At 33.9% G+C, this 23410-nt stretch overlaps 1 protein-coding gene across 1 annotated transcript in view; it reads right to left on the bottom strand.

Moving 5' to 3' along the window:
* Window positions 1–23193, bottom strand: part of LOC111510407 (sensory neuron membrane protein 1) — a 31118-nt gene extending 7925 nt beyond the window's left edge. The window contains exons 1-6 of the mRNA XM_074185216.1: window positions 22969–23193; window positions 21545–21702; window positions 19179–19326; window positions 15483–15737; window positions 10110–10321; window positions 1918–2203 (exon numbers count right to left, since the gene is read on the bottom strand). Coding sequence (XP_074041317.1) covers window positions 1918–2203; window positions 10110–10321; window positions 15483–15737; window positions 19179–19326; window positions 21545–21702; window positions 22969–23076 — 1167 coding nt within the window. The 5' untranslated portion in view covers window positions 23077–23193. The remainder of the gene's footprint in view (window positions 1–1917; window positions 2204–10109; window positions 10322–15482; window positions 15738–19178; window positions 19327–21544; window positions 21703–22968) is intronic.
* Between the last annotated feature and the right edge of the window lie 217 nt (window positions 23194–23410).

Genomic DNA, 23410 nt, shown 5'->3' with positions numbered 1-23410 from the left:
CTTTTCAAAGTCCATATTGTTTATTTTGGTCATCTTCATACATTTCACAGTAATGTACACAAATAGATGTCAACAAGTTGTCTTCTTCTTTTGTTCAGTCATATACTTGTTTTTCATAGTTATTGAAGTAGAGTGGTGAGATATCTACTTTCAGTGATGTCAGTGATGTCATGTATTAGCCATGTATATGTTCAAAAGGACTGATGGAACAGGTGGTAGCATTGCCTGAATGTTGAATCGATACCGATTTTATGTGTGAAGGATACACTTTTTGAGAAAGTCTCTCGGTGCCTCGCTTCGCCTAAGAACACACAGTGGTGATTTGAATAAAATTTTTCAAAAGCATAAAAACAGACAGAAGTATAAAAACCGCTGAAACATAAAAACATGAATACATTGGAAAATCAACGAATATTGAATATTCAGAAGTTTCATTATATGCGGGAAAGAAATTGTCTTTGACGTGTATGGCTGCACTGTCAGATGGCTATTAGTAGACTGCCATCATCCCGGATCTCAAAAATCAGAGGAGTCTAGTTGGAGGAGTTTGAAATTTCCTTGATGGTTTCTGAAAATAGGTTTTCGATCAGAAAATGTCATTATTCATTATTTTCATTAATTTTTCCATTTCACGGTTAGGGGTGCAAACCCCTATTGAAACTCTAAAGTCAACTGTATTTCTTATTTCATTGGTATGCTTGGAGTATCTTTTGTCCTGATGTAACTGAGTTGGTCCACTGTGAGAAGTATTGAAAAGTACTACAGTATTTCTAGAAACTTCTGTAGATGGCGTCCAAATGAAAGCTCACAATCTGGTAACCCTTTTCAGCACTCAAAATTCATAAAAAAATAAAGAACCCACCTGCGCCCTTGCTCCCGCAAATCAAGAGTTGGTCATTTCAACTGGGCACAAATACTGCTTTCTTGCTCTAATTCAAGGAACGAGTGTGAAAATGATACGAATATGATACAAATCCATCTTGATGACGTGTTTTTTATAATTTTTTCTTCTAAACCAGAAAGAGGTAACTGAGATTTGTTTAGGATTCTTTAACTTTCCCTATGTAGGTACTGTCTTATCATTCAACTCTTAGCAGAGTTGTCAGTTCAACAACAACACAACAAGTGATGAACAGGATTAGAATACATTCTAGATTGAAACGATGACAATTGAAAATAATATATCATGATCATTTGAACGAAACAGAATCCGGTTATGTTTTGAACTCTCCAAATCTGAACGTTCTAATACAAGTCATTTTGACTTTCAGTTAGCTGTCCTTCGGTGTATGATATTTTCTACAGATACCACTTTCCACACCTCAAAAACTCTGTGACTCTAAACAATCTACCATTTTCTAGTCTGATGGATATAAGCTCTAAACTTCTCAACATTCAAACTGGTTCTCAGCATATTCCTTCGGAGCGTTACATTCACTTCAAAGCTGGCCAATATTTTCATCTTTACTTCATTCGAAAGAATGTATTCCGAAATTATTTCTCGTGATGCTAGTCTTCAGGATTTAGCTCTTATACTTGAAAAGGTAGTTTTTCATCATTGTGCAAATGTTTTTCGTCATTAACGAATTCTCAATGAAAAAAGTAGGAACGGTTGAAGTGAAAATTATTATAGGTGTTTGTCATTGATGAAATTGAAATGGAGAATATATTCATATCACAAAAAATATTTTTTCCTTCACAGAGGACAAGAAGTTGTTTCATTTTTATCATTTAGTCAATTTTCCATGACCAGAATTGGAAAATATATGTTTTATTGAAACTATTCTTCTGTAAAAGGGTATCTTCTGAATGATTTCAGAATAACTTCATCGAAAATGAGACAATGGATTTTTTTCTAATATTTATATAGTCTGCTGTTTTCCCATGGAAATGATGATTCCGATTGCTCAAACTCACCGGCTCTAAGAGAAGATAAATAATATGTTCTTCAGCCGATGGCTTTAATCCTTGCACTTGCTTGAGATATATTTCATCTGCTTCTAAGAAATGAGGTAGGGTAGCATAAATGGGTACTCCCATACATTTGGATAAATCAAAAACTCCCTTTCTCAAACATGTTTTAGGTGTGGGACAGTAACATTTATCCTCTTCATTGGATTGCATGTCCCCTAGAGTGGCTTCGTATCTACGAGTGTTGACTCCTTTCGTCACCATATCTTCCACGTAATCGGCATGTACGTTTCTGAAATAGAAAAAAAACTTTTAATCATTACGAAGTCTCATCCAGCATCAAAAGATAACATCAAATTAGACTATTATTATTATTTCATATGAATTATTTTATAATAATAATAATTCATTCACGCATTATGCACATTGAAAGATAATAACATATATCTACACGTGAATAAAATATTGAGGGGTATTTCAGGTGAGTTAACACAAAACACATTAGTGATTTATAACGAAATAGATGATAGTAATAATGAAAAAATATATAACAATACTCCACACACGTCAACAAGTTGAAGTGTTGAAGTAAATAATACTGGTGATTTCGAGCATGTCCTAAAATAAAATAAACAAAATGAACAGAATCATACGGTTACAATATAGTAATTGTATATTATACTATCATATCAATAATTACATGAAAAGACAAAGTATATAAGTATGACTTTAAAGAGGTTTTGTTGTTTCTTGTTGACGAATATTTATAAGATTTCTGGCCAGTCGATCTTTCCATGAAAGGAATACATTGTCAAGTATATCGTGATTCGTTTGTTATTATGATATTCTGAGGTAAAAAATTTCCCTGTGATATCCAGTGCAATGTTGCATGAAGACTGATGAATAATCGTTACGGAATCTTTGAGTATCCATTTAAAATTTTTTGTATTCTGTTTTGAAATAATGAGGGGAATGATTTTGTTTTATATATGAAAACTTCACAAGTCGCTCAAAATGGTTTTCATCAATTCTAAAATTTCGTCATATTTCGGATATATTCATACCCAAATAATGATTTGAATGCTATTGGGATTGATTCAATATACATGCCTCTCAAATTGAAAAGAGATCACGTTAGGTTTTCAGAAACTCTTGAGTGCTTCATAATACAACCATATAGCATTATATCACACTAGCTGTTTTACCCGTGTTTCACTACGGACGATAATATTGGAAGATTAGGCATCGATGATTCTCATCTATATCCTATATCCATATTCCTAGAAGGCTTAAATTCGAGTATAAATAAAAATGTAGGTTTCTTATGTACACGTTCTAGATTTTCAAATATTTCAACTGGGACGCCGCCAGTCGCAGTAAAAAAGCTGCGTTAAGAAATCGAAATCACCTTTTCCTCACTGTTTCTCCCTACCGGCAAATTTCAGGTGGCGCAAATATTGTTTCTATATTGTTAAAAAATATAAAAATATGTTCCACATATTATGGTTATTATAAAAGGGCATTTTTTCCAGCACCTCTTATGGTAAACACATTTCGATTTTTAGGAAGTCCCATGAGGCTGAAATCTGGATGGAACTCATATGTATAACTTGCAAATTTGGTTCGTAAGGAAGTTGCTTTGAAAATTCTGCTAGCTGGGGAGGAAATGTTTCACTCCGACAAAAAAAGTGTCGTTGTCAAGTCGGTGATCACAGTGTAGACATTGTCAACACTAAACACTGGCGAAGTTGTTGTGAATGAAAGAAATATTATATGGAATAGGTAATTTACTCTGTTAGACAGGATTTTCCCTATATTTCAATGTTGAAATTATCTGAGTGTGAGCATTCGCTTTCTCTATGGGTCTTAAACTTTATAATAAACAATATCATTCACTTTTCCATCTGGTTGAAGAATCACCAGACTTGCAGGTGTACTCACGCAGGAAGAGGCATAATATAATTGACCATGTAAGAAACAGTCATGTCTCAAATCAACTCCGGCCAGTTTCAAAGATTGACCCTGTGATTTGTTGATAGTTATGCCAAAACATGATTTAACAGAAAATTGAAGTCGTTCAATTAAAACTGGTAATAGGAGGGAATCAATGGGAAGCGTGGCATGAAGACGGTTTCTCCCGTACCACATCCTGTAAAAATGACGGCTTTCGTAACGTGTCTATGTGAAGCTTTCACCTGAAGTATGGTGCAGTTACAAAGTTTTGGCGGAATCAAATTTCGTAAAAGCATGACAGGAGCTCCAACTTTCAAACTTAGATGGTGAGCTGAAATATCAGGTGGATTGAAAGTATTTAAAAACTCCACAGGATCTGTTTGTATCTGTTCAAAATCTGTTTTTCCGTCAATCAGCGGTCTAACTTGTGCGAGCTAAGGACTAACGAGGTCTTACCTTTCAACGTATGATTCCTAACACCGTTGCAGAATCATCCCAGCTTCAACCAGCTCTAGCAAAATATCTGGTCAAGGCGGGAATTGAACCCACGGCCTTCCGATCGTGAGTTGGGCGCACTACCACCGCGGCCAAATCTACTGCTGTGTCTACAGACTGATATTTGACGAGATCAGTGATATTATGATTTTTTTCTGACACTGGCAAGCGATAGGTTAATGAGGAGACTTTTTCCTGTTCCTTCTGCAGCGTCCCGGGAAAACAACTGTCCCGCATTTGTATGAATGTTGAGGAGAACTATTTCATACGCTTGTCTCTGCTCTTCGTTCAATTTGGGTACATTGTTCTTTACCGTCAACGATAACTCTTTAATGTCATAAGAAAGCGCTCTCAAGTATTCGCGATTATTACTTGCTGTAGTGTCTGTTCTAGTGGGTCAAGGAAGGCCGAATTGTAATGAAGATTTATTTGTGATTTGTTTGATATGTTGTCAGCAATGAAATATACTCTTCGGCTATTCTCAAGATGGACGGCTAGATGCATCACATGAGGATATCTCTCGTGGATAAAGAAACAAAAGATTCTCCACACAGCCTCAGAATTGCTAATGTAACGCCCAACTAAATTGTTGGACACCTCATCAACCCAATTCTCCAATAATTGATGGATTTGGCATGATTACAAAGTTCTACGTTGATAGTTGCCAGGAATATACGTAACAAAACTGGGTTTATGGTACCACCAATCGAATATTAAAAACAATACTATCAGTAGTAAAGGTGAAGCCACCATCAGCAAGGAAGCGGTACCGGTATTGAGGGTATCCATAGTCAGCCGTTTGAGTGAAATTACAGAAAGGACGTAGATGTCTTTTGCTACAAGAGACGTCCAAGATGCAGGGTAAATAACTGTCCAAACTTCCACATGGATATCGTGGCTTCGACAATTTCATAAAGTGCAGAATCTGTATCAGAATCTGGAATCCCTAGAGATATGACATTGTCAATTTTAGATTGCAATATTCTGTAAAAAATGCACATGTGGTGAACCCCGCTTTCGTCACTCAAACATATAATTGTTACACCTCCGTTAGCTTTAGTCAAAAGATGCATCAATGTCGTAATTTCCAAGTTGAAGATGCGACCTATAAGGTCATTTCTGTTTTGTAAATGTAATGAAGAATTCAGGACGACCATACGATCATGAAGTTTTGAGCTCGTTCGTGCATATTGCGCGGTTCACCAATAAAACTGGATGAAAGTACTATCGTCAGTTACACATCAGAAACCTGACCTTAAGTCCTACATTTTGCATCTCGTGAGTCCACATCGTGTTCCGCCCTCAATCTACTTCGATTATTTCGAATGCATTTCAGACTTTCTTTCTCCTATTTTAGCATCCATGTCTAAATACTTAATTAGGAGATTTTGAATGAGTAAAATGTAATTCATTTCATCATTTCTCTCCATTAACATGTAGGTATAGAAATCAGAAGCAGAAACAGTTTTATTGAGGGCGTCTTTACTACTTGGGTCATATTTATAGAGTAGCCATCCTCTCTTCGGCAAAACATCGGAAGATACTGCGAAGCATCATATGAATGATGTATTTTGTTGAATACATTGCAGATTAGAATTCCTCCTATTCCTCAAACTTTTGACCCACAATCACCAAAGCCACCTCTGAAACCGTTGGTTGATTGAAACGACCTTTGTTGGCATCAGAAGGCCTTTGATCCGCTTCAATGACTACCCTGAAATCTTCTCTCTCTTGAACATTCTCAATGAAGGTTTTGAAATCGTCAATGTACGGGTTTTTTGATGGAGCATCAATTAAAGTTGGGAAAGATGAGTTCACAGATGGAAAATTCCACACTCCAATGAGGTTTCTTTCACCTCATCGCTAACAATATATACTTGCAGAAAAGAGGCGTCCTCAACTGTAAACTCTCAATTCTGTGTTAACTTGTCCTTGAACTTTGAAGGTGAGCATAAAGTTTCCCTGTCGAATCTCCTTGCCTCCAAATGAAGTAATCTGGAAACAACCATCCTATTTTCTCAAACTGTTCAAAATGTGGAAAAATTCAAGGAGACAATTTGTTAGAAGACTATGTAAGGGTTCCGAATAATGTTCAATGGATGTTCATTATTACAACAAAAGCCAGGAGTTTCATCTCTTCATTTCTCGGCTTCACAAAATAGACATGGTGTCCGTTCTCTCATTGTATACCTCCTCACACCCTCTATATTCACTTCAGCATTTTTTTCACAATATCTCTTCATACTTTTTTCAATAATCTCTGGATTTTTCTCCCTATATCTCTTCATACTATATCTATTCACTTTCGGATATTTCTCAATATACCTCTTCACACACTTTCTATTCACATCTGTGTTTTTGCAGCATACTTTTTCATACTCCCTCTATTATTTTTTTTTTCGATCATTCAGTCTTGACTGGAACATAAAACGGAGCTACATACAAAAATTCACCCACAGGAAATTTGAGGGCATAAAGAAACAGTGATGAGAAGATAATTTTGTTTTATGGACGCGCCTTAGGATTTTTTGAAAATCATCTTTCATTGCACATCTCCTAAATAAAACGAACCTACATAAAAAAATCCGCATCTGGAAATTTACCAGTATGGAGAAACAGTAATGAAAATGTAACTTTATTCTATGACCGCGCCTCTTTTCCCCGCAGCTGGGTCACCAGTTGGAATATTCAAAAATCTTTCCTTATTGGCCATTAAGAACATGAAGCAAATCTACATATATAATTTCAACCTCCGAAAATATAAACGTTCAGACAGACACACAGTGATGAAAAAGTAAATTTCATATGTTAACGCGCCTTTTTCACTGCGGGTGGCACCCTAGTTGAAATACTTAAAAATTCTCATTGCACATCTGCAAGATAAAACGAACACACAAACAAAATTTCAGCCTTCGAAAATATAGCGGTACGAAGAAACAGTGATGAAAGGTAATTTTCATAAGTAAACGCTCCCATTTTATCCCATCGGGGGCCGCCCTAGTTGGATTATTTGAAAATCCTATATTCGACTATACATAGGAAGTACCTATGTATAGTCGAAGTAACCTTTATTATGAATATTTAAAGCTATCGCCATCTCAAAGACTAAAAAAAACAACACAGAGGAATAATGCCGCTGCGAACTAGTCCACGTGGACTGAAGAATTGGCGGTTCGTATTGGATAATTTCTACTAACCGTGTTTTATGATTGACTGAAGAGTCATGAAATTAAATTCGAAGTCATGTTACGGTAACGAATATAATGTGGGGATGAGTATCGCCGTTGTGTCGTCAATGTTCAGTTCAGGAACTGAACGCGATTTGAGTATTGAATTTCGATATTGGTGCAGTTATAATTATTTAAAATTTTTGTTATCTTTTCAAAATGTGGCATCCTTGGACAAGTACTAAATGTAATAATGAGTGTGATAACAACGCAGACTTTTTCCTGTGTAGTGATTCCAATAGCCATGGTGAATAATGCGAAAAAGAGAAACCAGTGAATAAGATTCGGATGCATTCGAAAATTGAAACAAAGAGAGTGTGCTTCAATGTATATAAGAATCTACATCTCAAGTTTGGATTCCAGGAAAAAAATTATTACAAACAACATCAGATTTCATCGATACTCCTTTCTCAACTGTACCTAAAATAGTCAAAAACAGATCTTATGAACGCAAAACGCGATGTGATGCGGTACTACCAGATCCTTTAGATGTTCATCTGATAAAATCATTGAACAAAAACAATATACGACTGTCACAAAAGCTATAACATTCCTACAACTGAAATCATAAGGAAGAAATTGAATACTTTCGGCCATAATGTGAGCTGCTGTGACAAAACTCTTCAGAATTGGATAAAGAAACTAAGATTTGGATTTGAAACAATAAACAAACGTCAAGCAGTAATGGAAAGCAGAAGAATAGTGGAATTGCGTTATAAATACTTAGAACAAATAACTAAATATAGACAAGAACAACGGCAAATTTTCTATTTGGACGAAACTTGGTATGACACTCAAGACACAGTTACGAAAGGGTGTACTGATGGTTCGAGAATGTGTACGCCTAACATGCCTGCAACAAAGGATCGCGACTGATCATTATGCATTGCGGAGGAAGTGACGATGGGTTCCGAATTCTTTGAAATTATGTGGAAAAAACTTGAGGACTGCAATGTTGACTATCATAAGAACATGGAAGCTAATATTTTTGAGGAATGGTTTGGAAACACATTGATCCCAAATTTGGATGCGAATAGTGTGATAGTTCTTGACAACGCTTCCTATCATTCACGACAGCTCATCAAAGTACCGAATAAAAATTCGAGGAAAGATGAAATACAAAGTTTTTTAAATGAATAACACTTTGTATTCTGAAGATAAATATACCAAACACCAACTACTTGAAGTTTTACAGGCAAAAACATTTGAAAAAAATATATGCCCTTGAGAGTATTGCTGAAAAGTATGGACACACCAAACTGAGACTGCCCCCTTATTTTTGTGTTTTCAATCCCATCGAGATGATTTAGGGAAAATTGAAACAAAGCATCAGGCGTGAAAATAATTTTTCAAAATTCGATAAGAAGGAAATAGAGCTACTTAAAGAAGGAGTATCTTATATTATCCAAGAAGACTGGCAGAAAAGGATTGAAAAAGTAATTTTAGTAGAAAAAGAAAGAAATAAATTCATTATTGATTTAAATAACGACAGTGATAGTGAAACATAGAATATGGAAGAGGAATTATCAGAAGAATTATCGAAGAAAGTTAGTGAAGTGATTTCGAAGCGATCGATTGTATATATATATATATATATATATATATATATATATATATATATATATATATATATATATATATATATGTGAGTGAGTAGTACTGTGTTATTTGAATCCCTACTTTCCCACCCATCTATATGAACGACATATATATTTATATATATATATATATATATATATATATATATATATATATATATATTCTAATTCTATAAATTCTAATTCTACAAAAAGGATTTGAAGCTTTATATCTTCTATTGATTATCTGCGAGCGCTTTCGACAGTTGGTAGTACTGTCATCTTCTGGCACTCCTCAAACTGAACTGGTCATTCTGTTGTCTGTCTCTCTATACGGTCAGAGCGTCTTAACTCAGGTATTTCAGGTACTTTAGGTAAATTTGCCTGTATTTGTTCTGCATCAAGTACTCTTCTTCATGTTATATCTTCTCTAGGAATGTGTATGGTTTTGTTTTATATATTGAATGTGAGATCTTGTTGTGTTTTGATTTGTACTTATTCCTCGATAAGTGATTTATGACTGTTGAATTTATGGATGTTCAAGTTTTCCCAAATGTCCATGCGGTTTCCCTTGTTGATTTGTTTTATTAGTTTTATGTTCTCTGGTGGGGGGAAATTATGTTTGTTTTGTTATTTTCTCCAAAACCGATCTCTCCTGATGTTTCTCTTTCAAGTCAACGGAAAACTTGCAGTGGAAATATTCATGACTTTCATGTTAACGTTCTCGAGTTTTTGAGCATTTCAGAGTTATATTTGAGAAATAAATAACAGAATTCAATTAAAAATATTCAGAAAATAATAATTTAGAGAGAGGCTTGTAGAACGACTTGGAAGTTCAAATCATTCAAAGTGAGAGAAATATTCTTCATCTGGTTTCACTATTGAAACCAATTTTTTATTTGGAGTCGTTTCGATAATTTTCTAGAAAATTATAGCGTGTATTCACCTGCAGAGTTCTCCTGAAAAACTCCAAATCCCCTCTTCAGGACGGAGCAAAGGAGGTATTATCCATCCATCAGTTCCTTTGAAGTGGTTGCATCTCTCTGTACTCCAAAATTTAACTGCTCTCTGACCATCGAACTCTATCACCCTACCTACGTCTCTAGCATTCGAAATACCTCTTGATACCTTCATACTCTTACCTAAAGTTGCATTCCTCTGAAATTCAGATTAATTATTACAATATTAAAATTATGAGGGGTTTTTTTATTATAAAGACATTAAACAATTTTCAATAAGTTACGTCTCACGAAGATCGAACGATAACAAGACTTGATAATGCCATCTGAGATGAAGGCGAAACGTCGACCTTTCAAGAATACACGACGGATTAATTCACAACGAATGAAAACAACTGATGAACAATGAATAATACTCATGAGGTGATGATTTTGGAATTTGAAAGAAAATCTATACAGGGTTAACCAGGAATAAACACAAGTCAATAATTTTGAAAGGAACACTATATATATCATTTCAACTATTTGGTCTGATATGCGATTCTTTTTTTAACGATGTGATACATATGGCCACTTCCATCGAAAACAACGGCTCAAGAGCAATTTTCTTCAAATTCGTTGAACAGCATAGTATCTTCGACATTTTCTGTAGGTAATAAAAGAGGTACAATTTGATGTCGAAGTTTAAAAAATATTACTTTCTATTAGGGATTGGAAAAAAAAATACCAAAAAGTATATGGATGGAAAATATATAAAGATTTACATTGAAAATTTCTGACTCCAGTTCATTTCCGGTTAACCTTGTATAGATTTTCAAGTATTTTTTTCATGGTGAATTTCGGCTAATATTTTTCTTTCTAATTTGAAATGGTTTGTCTCATAAACAACTGAATGATTTCGTTTTCATCATATATAGTATATGATGAGCATTTCTCTCGGGTTTCGCTCTGTCTTCTGTGTATTTTATCCCCATCTTCTGGTGATGTCTGAATGGCAAATGAGACTTTGCCGAAACGTTGTGAAAATAATTCTCCTGAAGATAAAATACACAAACATAGAGAGAAACCCAAGAACAGGGTCTCTCAGTCAAAGAATCAAAAATCAAACTCTGCTTTACTTTGCCAAGCTTTCGCTTCTAATGGGAAGCTTCTTCAGGGCAGTAAAAATGAGTGAAAAACAATAAATTGAAGATATAAATTGACGTAAAAGTTAACATGTATACTCACAAAAAAATCGTATACATGTTAACTTTTACGTCAATTTATATCTTCAATTTATTGTTTTTCACAAAAGTAATTTTAGTAGATAAAGAAAGAAATAAATTCATTATTGATTTAAATGACGACAGTGATAGTGAAACATAGAATACGGAAGATGAATTATCAGAAGCTTTCGAAGAAAGTTAATATATATATATATATATATATATATATATATATATATATATATATATATATATATATATATATATATAAATGGTTGTTTCAATTGAAAGAATTGTGACATTATTGACTAAAACCTGTTTATGATTAACAAATCTTTTTCTACCAAAAAATTCTATAAATATTGATTTTTCTGCATTTACGACAAGCTTATTATCATGACACCAAATTCAGCCTCTCTTCGAGCTCTTCAGGACTATCTGCTGCTGCAGAAATCGATGTGTCATCAGTATAAAGTACAATCGAGGATGTTACAATATACTCTGGCAGGTCATTAATGTATAGCAGAAATATAAGCGGCCCCAAAATGAATCCCTGGGGAACTTCAAGTGAAGTGTCAAACATGTCCGAATCAACACCATTCCATCTAACGTATACCCTTCTGTACTTTATATACAGTGTGGTACCTTCAACTGGAATAAATTCAGTAGAATTGTAGCCGAACGTTTCTTGTAAAATTCCTGGGACAGGTCGATTTTGTTTTCAAGAGAGATACATTTATACATTCTAATGAGCCAAATTACATGCATCCCTTACATAGGGTAGCTACCCCCTAAATTTTTTTAAATAGCAATAAAGGTTTCTTTGCTTTAAATTTTAAAGACATATTATTCCTCTAAACAGCAGTGCTCGATTTTTGGAATTTCGTCGATTAGTTTCCGAGATACTATCAATTTAATAATTTGCATAAAACAGTAGCATTTTTCAAATTATCCTCATGTCTTATGAAAAATGCGCAACTTTGAAAAAAATGTTTAAATAGGTCGCTTTTGCCTTCAAGGGAGAAACATTTTAACAATGTAATAAATCAAATTACGTACACTCCTAAGCAGGGTAGCTACCCCTAGAAAATTATTGAATAGCAATAAAGGTTGGGCTGTGATGTGCTTTAGAAATAATTTATTTCCCTTAACAGTAATCGATTTTTAAAATTTGATCAAGGAGATTATAGTGAACTATCTAGTTTTACAATAAACATAAGGGTAACGGTTAAAAAAAATGGTACAAATAAGATTTAATTCAATAGATGCTCAAAGTGTTCACCAAGTACATGCTGGCATAGTCCAAGCCGATGGTAAAATTAATTTTCTACATTTTTCAAGATGTCTGGAGATATTTGACGGATTTCATGCCTAATGCGTTCTTGGAGTTCATGTATGGTTTCTTTTTTGCTATTTAATAATTTTCTAGGGGTAGCTACCCTGCTTAGGAGTGTACGTAATTTGATTTATTACATTGTTAAAATGTTTCTCCCTTGAAACAAATTATTAAATTGATAGTATCTCGGAAACTAATCGACGAAATTTTAAAAATCAACCACTGTTGTTTAGAGGAATAATATGTCTTTAAAATTTAAAGCAAAGAAACCTTTATTGCTATTTAAAAAAATTTAGGGGGTAGCTACCCTATGTAAGGGATGCATGTAATTTAGTTCATTAGAATGTAGAAATGTATCTCTCTTGAAAACAAAATCGACCTGTCTCAGGAATTTTGCAAGAAACATTCTGCTACAATTCTACTGAATTTATTCCAGTAGAATTGTAGCACGATTTCCTATAGTGCATATTTTTTCCGATAGAATATCAAAGTTAATAGAGTCAAATGCCTTAGATAAATCGAAGAAAAGCGCACCGACATACTTTCCCTTGTCAACATTGTTGTAAATGCGTTCCATGAAAGCAGCAGTCGCTCCTTTCGTCGATCCATTCGGACAAAACCCGTACTGAAACTTGTTCAACAAAAAATGAAGCAATTTATTATGAATAAATTTTTCGATGATTTTACTTATAGTACTTGGATTCGTGATGGGTCGATAATTGTTCAGGGTAAGCGGATCATTTTTCTTAAATAATGGAATGATTTTTCATATTTTTGAAGTATCTGAAAACGTTTCTTCTTCGACAAACTCATTTATTACGTAACTGGTCGAAACCTACAGATATATTATTTCTCATGCAGATGATTACATTACACACCTCTACAGCAGTGATTGGTTGGAAGTAGAAAAACAAAACACAATTTCAAATGGCAATATTCAGGAAAACAATACAAATAAGCTCCACCATTCCCGCAAGTTCAAACCATCCACTATCACAAAAAATGGCTGCATATAAGGCATTCATATATAGAATGTTAAGGATACCACTCAGCAATGAAGCCCGGAACAAAGAACGGAAAATCATATACCAAATGGCGAACGAAAACGGATACACCCAAAAGACAATAGATAAATTAGAAAACAGAATCAAACAAAAAATATAGAACAAGGATCAAGCCAACCCAACAGACAAAACAACACAACGATGGACAGCATTTACGTACGTAGGACACCAAACCAAAAAACTAACAAACATCTTCAAGTCATTGAACATCAACATCACATACAAGCCAAACACGAAAATAACACATAAAATAAACAGCTATGAAAAAGAAGAAGACAAAAACCAAAACGGGATATACAGTATACAATGCTCGGACTGCAACAAATTCTATATCGTCCAAACCAAGAAAAAACTGATCCAAAGGTACGATGAACACAAAAAGGCATACCCAATAGTATATAAATGAAACCTCGCAATTCACGCCATACAAAACAAACATAACTTTTCCCCACCAGAAAACATAAAACTCATAAAACAAGTTAATGAGGGAAACCGTATGGACATTTGGGAAAACTTAAACACCCATAAATTTAACAATCAAAAATCACTTATCGAGGAACAAGTACAAATCAAAACTCAACAAGACCTAAAATTCATGTTTTTCCGTTAACCATCTCTCGCCATCTATGAACCACAACCCTCAGAAGTCGAAACTTGTGCTAGCTAGGGACTAACGAGGACTACCTGTCAACGTGTAATTCCTAACATGGGTTGGACTATATCAAGTGAAAATCGATCGTTCAGCCTGCAGTTCGAACCACCGACTCACACATCGATCGATTGAGAGAGTGAACAAATCATCCACGTCGAACCGCCCGGGTTCCGACCTACCTATCTTTTTTATTCATATTTTGTCTTCAATCGAGGACCGCCTGCCCGGTACTGACGATGCCCAATAGGCTGAAACAGCTGTCTACCGGTGGCTCTTGAATTGAAATCAATATGGGAATGATCAGGATAGTACTTATCTATTTATATTTTGATTTTTATGGATATATTTTTCAGCAGTTTGACTGCATTAACCATTCTCGATTTCATATCATTTCTAGAAACATGTGGATTCATTTTTCGATAGCATTCTAGAATAGAATGGTGAAAAATGAATTTAATGAATATTTTCAGTTTTCGAAAAATAAATTGGCAGTAACGGTTAAGCAAAAATCATTTTGTTTCCAGGTAACGTATCCCTTCTGTTCATAGAGTTTCCAGTCACACAAAATTTTGATAGAACATTAATAATGAATTAATTTTACTGATTATCAAAGTAATCGCGAATGATGTCGCGGGAAAAAATGATTATATTGAGTTTGTTTATTTTATTCATGAGAAAATACAATTTTTATTCAATTTGAGAAAAAGAAAGTAGTTGAATCATCGTAAAATGCTGTATTTAGTCATGATTTCTCATTCCGAACAAGTTTTTTTCGTTACAGTAAATGAAGAAAAAATAATACATCACCTGAAAACAATCCACCGGTAAGGTCAACTTGTGACTGAAATTGAATTTGAAATTCATTGATCTCATTAAGCAGAATACAGAATTTCGAAATGGAATTGAAAAAAATAAAATACCACATTTAGTATACCACACCTCTCGTGACATATACAGTCAATTCATGGATATTTCATTTTTTTATATTTCAAAACAATGTGCCAAAGTGCTCTCATGTCTGATGTCTGAAATTTCTGATCCGTGGGTACACACACTCAGTGAAATTTCCCTTTCAACTTCCTCCTGTTAAAATTGAATCTTACCACTCCAAGAAGCGAGAACAAGGGATTATTCTCCGGTCCGGTTTTGATACCCGGCAATTGAGATTTCATTTGTGTACAGACGGCTTTTGCAGCAAATTCAGTTACTTTGCAGTTGAGCTCTACTCCATCAAAGAGAATATTCTTCACTTTGTCCGTTAAATATATTGACTCAGGATTTTTGAATATTGGACCTATAGCTTGATTAACAATGGACAAAAGGGCCGGTGAGTCTCTAGACACTTGATTTACCATCCCCTGAAATTCAAAAGAGACAGAATACAATATGGAAATTTTCAATATCCTCTTTGACAAAATGATCACAGAGAATTATGTGACACAGTATTGTATTGTATTTGCATATATAAAATGATTTAAGCATGTGCTAACAAATCTTTGAAATTAAACTTTATTGTTTTTTACTATAGGAAATAATTTAGAGAATCATCTAATTCCTCACTGAATGTTTTGATTATTATCTTATGATTTTCAATCCGAAAATGGGTCAGAAGCATCAATGACTATGTATGAAGTCAATGAAAAAATTCAGTTTCTGTTCAAAATATTTTTCATTCCTGTCTAATTTTTCAGGGTAATGTCTAATCCATCAATTTCTTGGAGGATCCATAATTTCAGAAGTACTCTGATGATACTTCCGCATCAGATTTCCTCGTATGAAAAGTTCCAGAAAAGTCACAACTAGAATTCATCAGGAATCACTTCGTCCTGAGAAAACAGTTTGATTCCATTCAGGAAATTTCATCAATACATAACAAATAGAAATATTGAATATGTTATACAGGGTGTAACTAAATAAGTGTAAAACATTTAAGAAGGTGTTTCCTCATCGAGGAAAGATAGGATCTATCATATAAAAAATTTTCATTGGAACATCCCTTGTTAAGAAGCCGCTTGAAGGGGGTACATAGAATTTGTATAACAATTTTTTTCACAAACACTGAAAAAGTTACAATATTGAAATCAACCTGACGATTTGTACTACCAAAAAGACACTCAGCCAGAAATTCATTTGGTTTACCCCATGGTTGTATGGGGAGGAAAACGCAACCCCTAAAGTTTTTTCCATTGTAACTTTTTGTTTTATCATTTGTTTACCATTTGAAAATTCACTTCCGATAACCTGTTTCATTCTGAACAAAAAATGTCTCTTGCGTTTTTTGGCCAAAATAAACCAGTTCGCAGCAAAAAATTATTTTAGGAACAACTACAGAGATACCTCGTCATAAATGCGAAAATAAGAAACGAATCTATCTAGTAGGTTGCTATTAGCGATAGTGACAATTGAATTGGTATGACGCTGTCAGTTTGTGAATTTTCGAAATTGAATTGATACTAATTGTGTGTTGTTGTTCTGTTCTTAATTTGTTACTTTAATAATTCACTCGTTATTAAAATGGCATACACAAATGAGGAAGTGGCTGATATGCATCACGTTTACGGTCTGTCGCAGGGGAATGGGTTAAAAGCTTCTAGAAGATATGCTGAAATGTATCCTCAACGGCAGCATCCTTCATATAGAATATATGCTCGACTTCATCAAGGATTACGAGAATATGGTTCATTCGACAAAAGAACGCAGGATTGTGGTCGCCATCGAGAAGTACGAACACCACAGCTTGAGAAAGCAGTACTTAATTTGATAGAAAAACAACCTACTACCAGTACTAGAAAGATTGCTTTCCAGCTAAATGTTGATCATATGACGGTATTTCGATTTTGAAGGAACAACTCTTATACCCTTACCGTCTGCAACGAGTACAGGCACTGTTACCATGAGACTTTCCGAACCGTCTTGAATTTTGCAATTGGATGCTGGAAAGATTAGAAGAAATTGTGACTTTCTGAAGACGATAGAATTCACTCACAAATGTATTTTTTCTCAGGACAAGATTATTAATTTTCATAATTATCACATATGGGCTGATGAAAACCCCCACGCTATTGTCGAAACTAACCATCAAGAACAGTTTTCTCTTAACGCGTGGCTCGAAGTTATTGGGGATAATTTAATTGGGCCTCATTTTCTACCTCCTCGATTAAATGGTGAGGCATACGTTCAATTTTTAAGAGAAGTGCATCCAGTACTGCTGAAGGAAGTTTCTTTGGGCGTCAGAAGGGATATGTTTTTTATGCATGATGGGGCTACCGCGCATTTTAGTCAAGTAGCACGTCAGCATTCAACTGAAACATATGCAAATCAGTGGACAGGTCGATGAGAACCACAGAACTGGCCCGCTTGATCCTCGGATCAGGGTAATCAGAGAGACTCCAGGAATATTTGAGCGAATACGTGGCTCAATGCGCCGACATCTAGACGCATGCGTAATGTCTGAAGATAGACATATTGAACATTAACTAGGATTTCTACATGTTTTGTGTTCTGTTATTGATAAATTAGTATTGTTTGTTACCCTTTAATCGCTTGATGTAGGTACTAACTACATAAAAACAATAAATTATGACGCATTTATGAAGATGAATCTCTGTAGTTGTTCGTAAAATAATTTTTTGCTGCGAACTGGTTTATATCGGGAAAAAAACCCAGAAGACATTATTTGTCTAGAATGAAACAGGCTATCGGAAATACATTTTTAAATGGTAAACAAATAATGAGACAAAAAGTTACATTAGAAATAAATTTTAGGGGTTACATTTTCCACCCCTCACAACCATGGGGTAAACCAAATAAATTACTGTCTAAGTGTCTTTTTGGTAGTACAAAATGTCAGGTTAATTTCAATATTGTAACTATTTCAGTGCTTGTGAAAAAAATTGTTATACAAATTTTATGTATTCCCTTTAAGGGGCTGCATCTTAACAAGCGATGCTCCAATGAAGTTCCTTTATATGAAAGATCCTATCTTTTTTTCGATGAAGAATCACCTCCTTGAATGTTCGTTCAGTACCTATTGAGAATAAAGTGTTTATTCAGGGTCCTGAGGATAAAAAATAAAGTGGGTTTTTACACTTTTACTTACCCCTTGACTTTTCTTATCCTCTTCTGTCAAAAGAGAGGCCACCATTTTCTTATCTTGTCTCGACCAAGATGTCTCAATTTCTTGTCTTGTAAAGAGATGAGAAAAATCTTCTCTTGGTTCGTTCGAGACAAGACAAGAGGAAACATGAGACAAAAATATCTTGTCTTGGTGGCAACACAACGAATTGATGAAAAATTCAGATACCAATTTTATTAGTAAGGTAATTGAGCTGCTCAATTGTTCTTATTTCTTGCGCAAGGAAGTTGTGATGCGCATTTTAGAAGTATGTTTCCAGGTCCAGTAGTGACAGTTCACTGACAAATAAATGTGAACCGTTTCAGTCGACTGAATGGTGTATCCTGAAGGATTGAATTCACTCAGAGAATTTTGTTTTCATCAATAGTTTTCAAATCACGTGTCGATTGAATTCAATGAAAAGAAAGTGGAAATAAGGCAATTGAAATAAACATTTGGTTGTGTGCTAATTACATATTCAGATATTATTAGATAACACTCAACGAATTTTTCTGAGAACAAAGCATAATGGAGGCAATATTATCCATAGTTCAACTGATTTTCAATAATTCGATAATGAAATTTGATCAATTTAAGGAACGGAATGGGTGGTATAGTCAATTTCTGCCTCAGTAGATACTAGAGAATGCTTACACATATTTTATAAAAAAAAGTAGGTACTCACGACAATCGCTGGGTGTAGAATTGTAACGAAGTCTTCATCTGATAACTTTCCTGATCTATTTGTGTTGAACTTGTATATATCATAAGGGTAATAAATCAAACTATCCTCTGCATCATTGTCAACTACATCAATCTTTTCTTTAAACTCGCTATGGAAAAATTAATATCATGAATCGAAGTACCCAAAGGAAGTATCTTCAAATTATAAATGATGAAATGTGGAATCGAACACCTCACAAATACAGCCAATTCAACTATTTTTATTCAATTCAGTGACATCCCAAAAAATTGTATTTTATACTCCCAAAGGATAGAATATCATATTACTTTTTGGGATGTCTCAGAAGTGAGTAGTTGAGAATAGTATGAATTCAGAATAATGATATTTTGAACTACAAATCATTAAAATTTATATAACGTAACATAACGTTTTTCATTTATCAGGTTACTGATTCGTTTACGTTAATATGGATAATTATCAAGTAATTTGAACTGGATGCAATTGCGTGGTGTGATCAAAATTTTCTTGAATCTGAAACCAACACAACAGAATCACTGAAGCGGAAAATTGAATTGAGTTCAAAACAATGTGCACAACTATATTGGGACAAATGTGTATCTGAAAAAGCTTCATAACTACAAAAGTTTTGAAAAATCAACCTGTGAGTTTGACCCCAATTGAATATTGCATAGATAACAAAATTATTTTAAGAAGATGAATAACTATTGTAAAATAGTTATTCAAAAGTTTTCAAAAATAATCATTAATGTTAATAATGATGTGAAAGTGTATAAAAATCGATGTGAGCTCTATAATGTTTTTATGAGTTGTAATACTATAATATTGGTAATATTGGTAAGTTTTATACCATTGTGTGAAAAACTTCAATGATGAATAAATTATCTGTATCTGTATCATATGTAAACATAGGTGGAACTGGAAGAACTTTGTAAGCACGCCTAAATGATCACAGAAACAGTTTCTAGAATGTAAACATGAATTCAACTTATGCTACTCACCTCTTCACAAAAGTACATGAGTTGAACCATGGATTGAAACCTCTTCATTTCCAGAAGGAAGGGTTGGAACTTGTCTTTGTGGAAATTATGGTAATGTATGAGTACAAAAATTTTCATTATTTAATGAACAGACTTTGTCGCCGCATAATAATTGATATGTAAACTGTTTTCCCATGATTTCTTTAGTAAAATAAATTTCTTTACCTATGTTCACCTACTTTTCTCTTCTTTCCAATCAGTTTAATTTCATGGAGCGATTCCCCAGATTGATTTACAAAAGGCCGTATTATTCGAGGTATTATTCGGGACAAAATATCGTAGAAATCTGGATTACACAATTACCAAAAATTCCCAATTGTAATTATTTTTCTTATATTCGAAAAAATTCAGGTTTTGAATTGCTATGATATAAATTCATTGATGAATAATACATTTCTTTTTGGAAAAATGTGTATTGTATTCATCTCAGAATTGTTTGAAGTGTATCAGAATGTCTCTTGAATACATATGACGTTCTCCAACAAGATATTTGTTCTTCTATAGTTTGTTGTTATGTAATGTCTGAAATAAATTTATATCTGAATGGTACAGCAAGGATACGGATTCTATATGCTAGCCTTAAGCTATAAAACATATAAAACAGAATTACTTGTGTATTGAAGTTTTATATTTGTTGCTTGATGACATGTATCCTACATATCAAGGGTGGAAGCAATATGTTTTTGAACTTCTTCAATACCAAAATGAAAATGACAGTTACAGAAAAAGAAATTATACTTCAGAATTTTTCGTTACTGTCAATGAACCACAAAAATCAAGTGTTCCATTTTTGAATTATTGGGATTACTTTACTTCCGTCACTTTTTATATTCATTATTCCATCATAAAATGAAATATATGTAATGGGTCAAGAATGTCTAATGTTTTAGTTTGATGCATTAGCAATACTGAACTCATTGGAGAATGTCCTACTACAGTCAATTATCCAATACCTCGTATGTAATTGTACCATAAATTGCATACGATAATAATGATACGTTTGAGTCTGTTATTTTGTCAAACACGTTGATTCATATTTTCCTTGAATCATATGATAACCATGAATTACTGAAATCATCGGTTTCAAAGAAAATCACCCTCGAAATAAATGTGTACTTGCTGTTTATTAGGGATCTCATGCTCAACCCTTCATGGTTATCATCTCCATATTTACGACAACTGCAGATTTTTCACTCTTGAAGAACAAAACCGCGACGGAACGTAAAAAAACTAGATGAAAATTGATAATTGTCAAAAATCCCGTAAAACAAATATACGTATGTAGATATCGATGAAAAATTAACTTACTCATAACAATAAGGTCCAACTTCTTTCAAAATCGGTATGGCTCCTTTTTGAACCTCCATGGGGTTGGAAACGTTGAAAAAGTATACTCGAAAATCCAAAGGGAATGGCAGTTTTAGATATATATCTCTAATTTCGTTTCGTTTTTTCAAAGCGACTTGCTGAAATGAATATTATTCTGAACATTTTCATAACTCCAATGTTTGAAACAAAAAATTCTGCACTAGACTTTGAGAAAATTTCAGTATGTTTTTCAATTACTTAATTTCTTGAGCTCCAGAATCTTTGAATCTAGTTTATTATTGATACTTCAGAAATAAAACATGCACAGTAAACTGTCATCGTTTTGAAAGTACGTTTTCTTGTTTATATATCAATATTGTTTATATGAAAGTATAATTTTTGGATCGAGAGAGATTGAGAGGGTTTTGAGTGCTCACTTCGTGTCTGAAAGTAACTTCAATGCATGATGTGTACTAGATCATGCACAGTAGTCTTTGTGGAGAGTTCAATATAAAATTAATATATCTCTTTCTTTCAGACTTTCCAACATTATTCCTATAAAGATGAAGAAGTAGAAAATAGTTTTTTCATAAAAACTAATCTCTTCTGTAAATATACCCCTTTCTGTGGTGAATGTGTTCCAACTTGGACGCCCCCCGTGGGGGGTAAAAGGGGCGCCTTTACATATGAAAATTACCTTTTCATCACTGTTTCTCGGTACCTTTATATTTTCGAAGGCTGAACAATTCGAAAAATAAAATTGTTTTCCTTGATAGCAATTGATCGAGGGATTGTTGTTGACTCACTCAGTGGATGTGCAATAAAAAAGAATTTTTGAATTTTGCAACGGGGCGCCCCCCTGAGAATGAAAGGGGCGCGAGAACATATAAAAATCAGTTTTTCATCACTGTTTCTTCATACCGCTATATTTTCGGAGAGTGGAACGATATATGTAGGAACATACAACAAACATAGGAAGTTTTATTTATCATTTTTAAGATGATTTCCTACCACGTAGTAACTAAGGGCTACTTTCATCAACTTATTGGAAATTCAATAGATTATTCAAAGCAACTAGCGGAATTATAATCTGGTATGAGATCAAAGATATCTGCAAAAATTCCTTTTTCCAGACAAATATTTTCAAAAACGCCTTGTTTTTCCATCAATCAGTTAAATCTTCACAGTGAAAAATTGTCAGATATACTAAAATTGGTCAAGCATAAGATGGGTAACAAAATTTCTCAACTAGAAATATTCAACAAAAGTCCCAAACATTTGGAAAATGATTAGAACATTTTTTTGAGTGTGCCATTTTCTTGAGATGTAGAAAGTTAATCAGAAAACGCAACAAATCATTTTCAAATATTTTGTAAACTTTACTCCTCGAAGTAATTATTGTTGAGAAAACAAAAACAACTCACATCTCTCACTCCAAATCGTAATATCGGATCAAATGCTAAAAATCCCATCAGTGCCGAAAACAGAGCCAAACTCAATCCACCTATTCCAAGCTTCAGAGGTAACTTCATTTCATCGAATTAGTCAAGACTTATTGAAATGTCATTTCAGTAACATGAAAATATCTCATAACATCTCGCAAATCTGTGGCAAACAGGCGACATTTGAATGCAGTGAAATGAATTATCTATCGAGTTGGTCAAACTTTGACTAACTTTATTGAGTTCGTAATGTAGAGGGGATGACTAGCATGATCTGAAGTTGAAGGTTGTGTTGTCATCAATAATAAAAACTGTCATTAAGAATCGAGAGATGTTTATTTCAATTCATATATTATTCATTGAACGACTTCACTTGCTTGGTATTCAAGGATCCCTGAGTAAGCTTATCGACTAATTTATAAAG

This window comes from Leptinotarsa decemlineata, unplaced genomic scaffold (assembly GCF_025532065.1).
Source record: "Leptinotarsa decemlineata unplaced genomic scaffold, Ldec_3_MD MMD2_tig00026369_RagTag_RagTag, whole genome shotgun sequence".
NCBI classification, from domain to species: domain Eukaryota; kingdom Metazoa; phylum Arthropoda; class Insecta; order Coleoptera; family Chrysomelidae; genus Leptinotarsa; species Leptinotarsa decemlineata.
The sequence above is the reverse complement of the archived record's forward strand: the minus strand, read 5'-3'. Positions and strand labels throughout refer to the sequence as shown.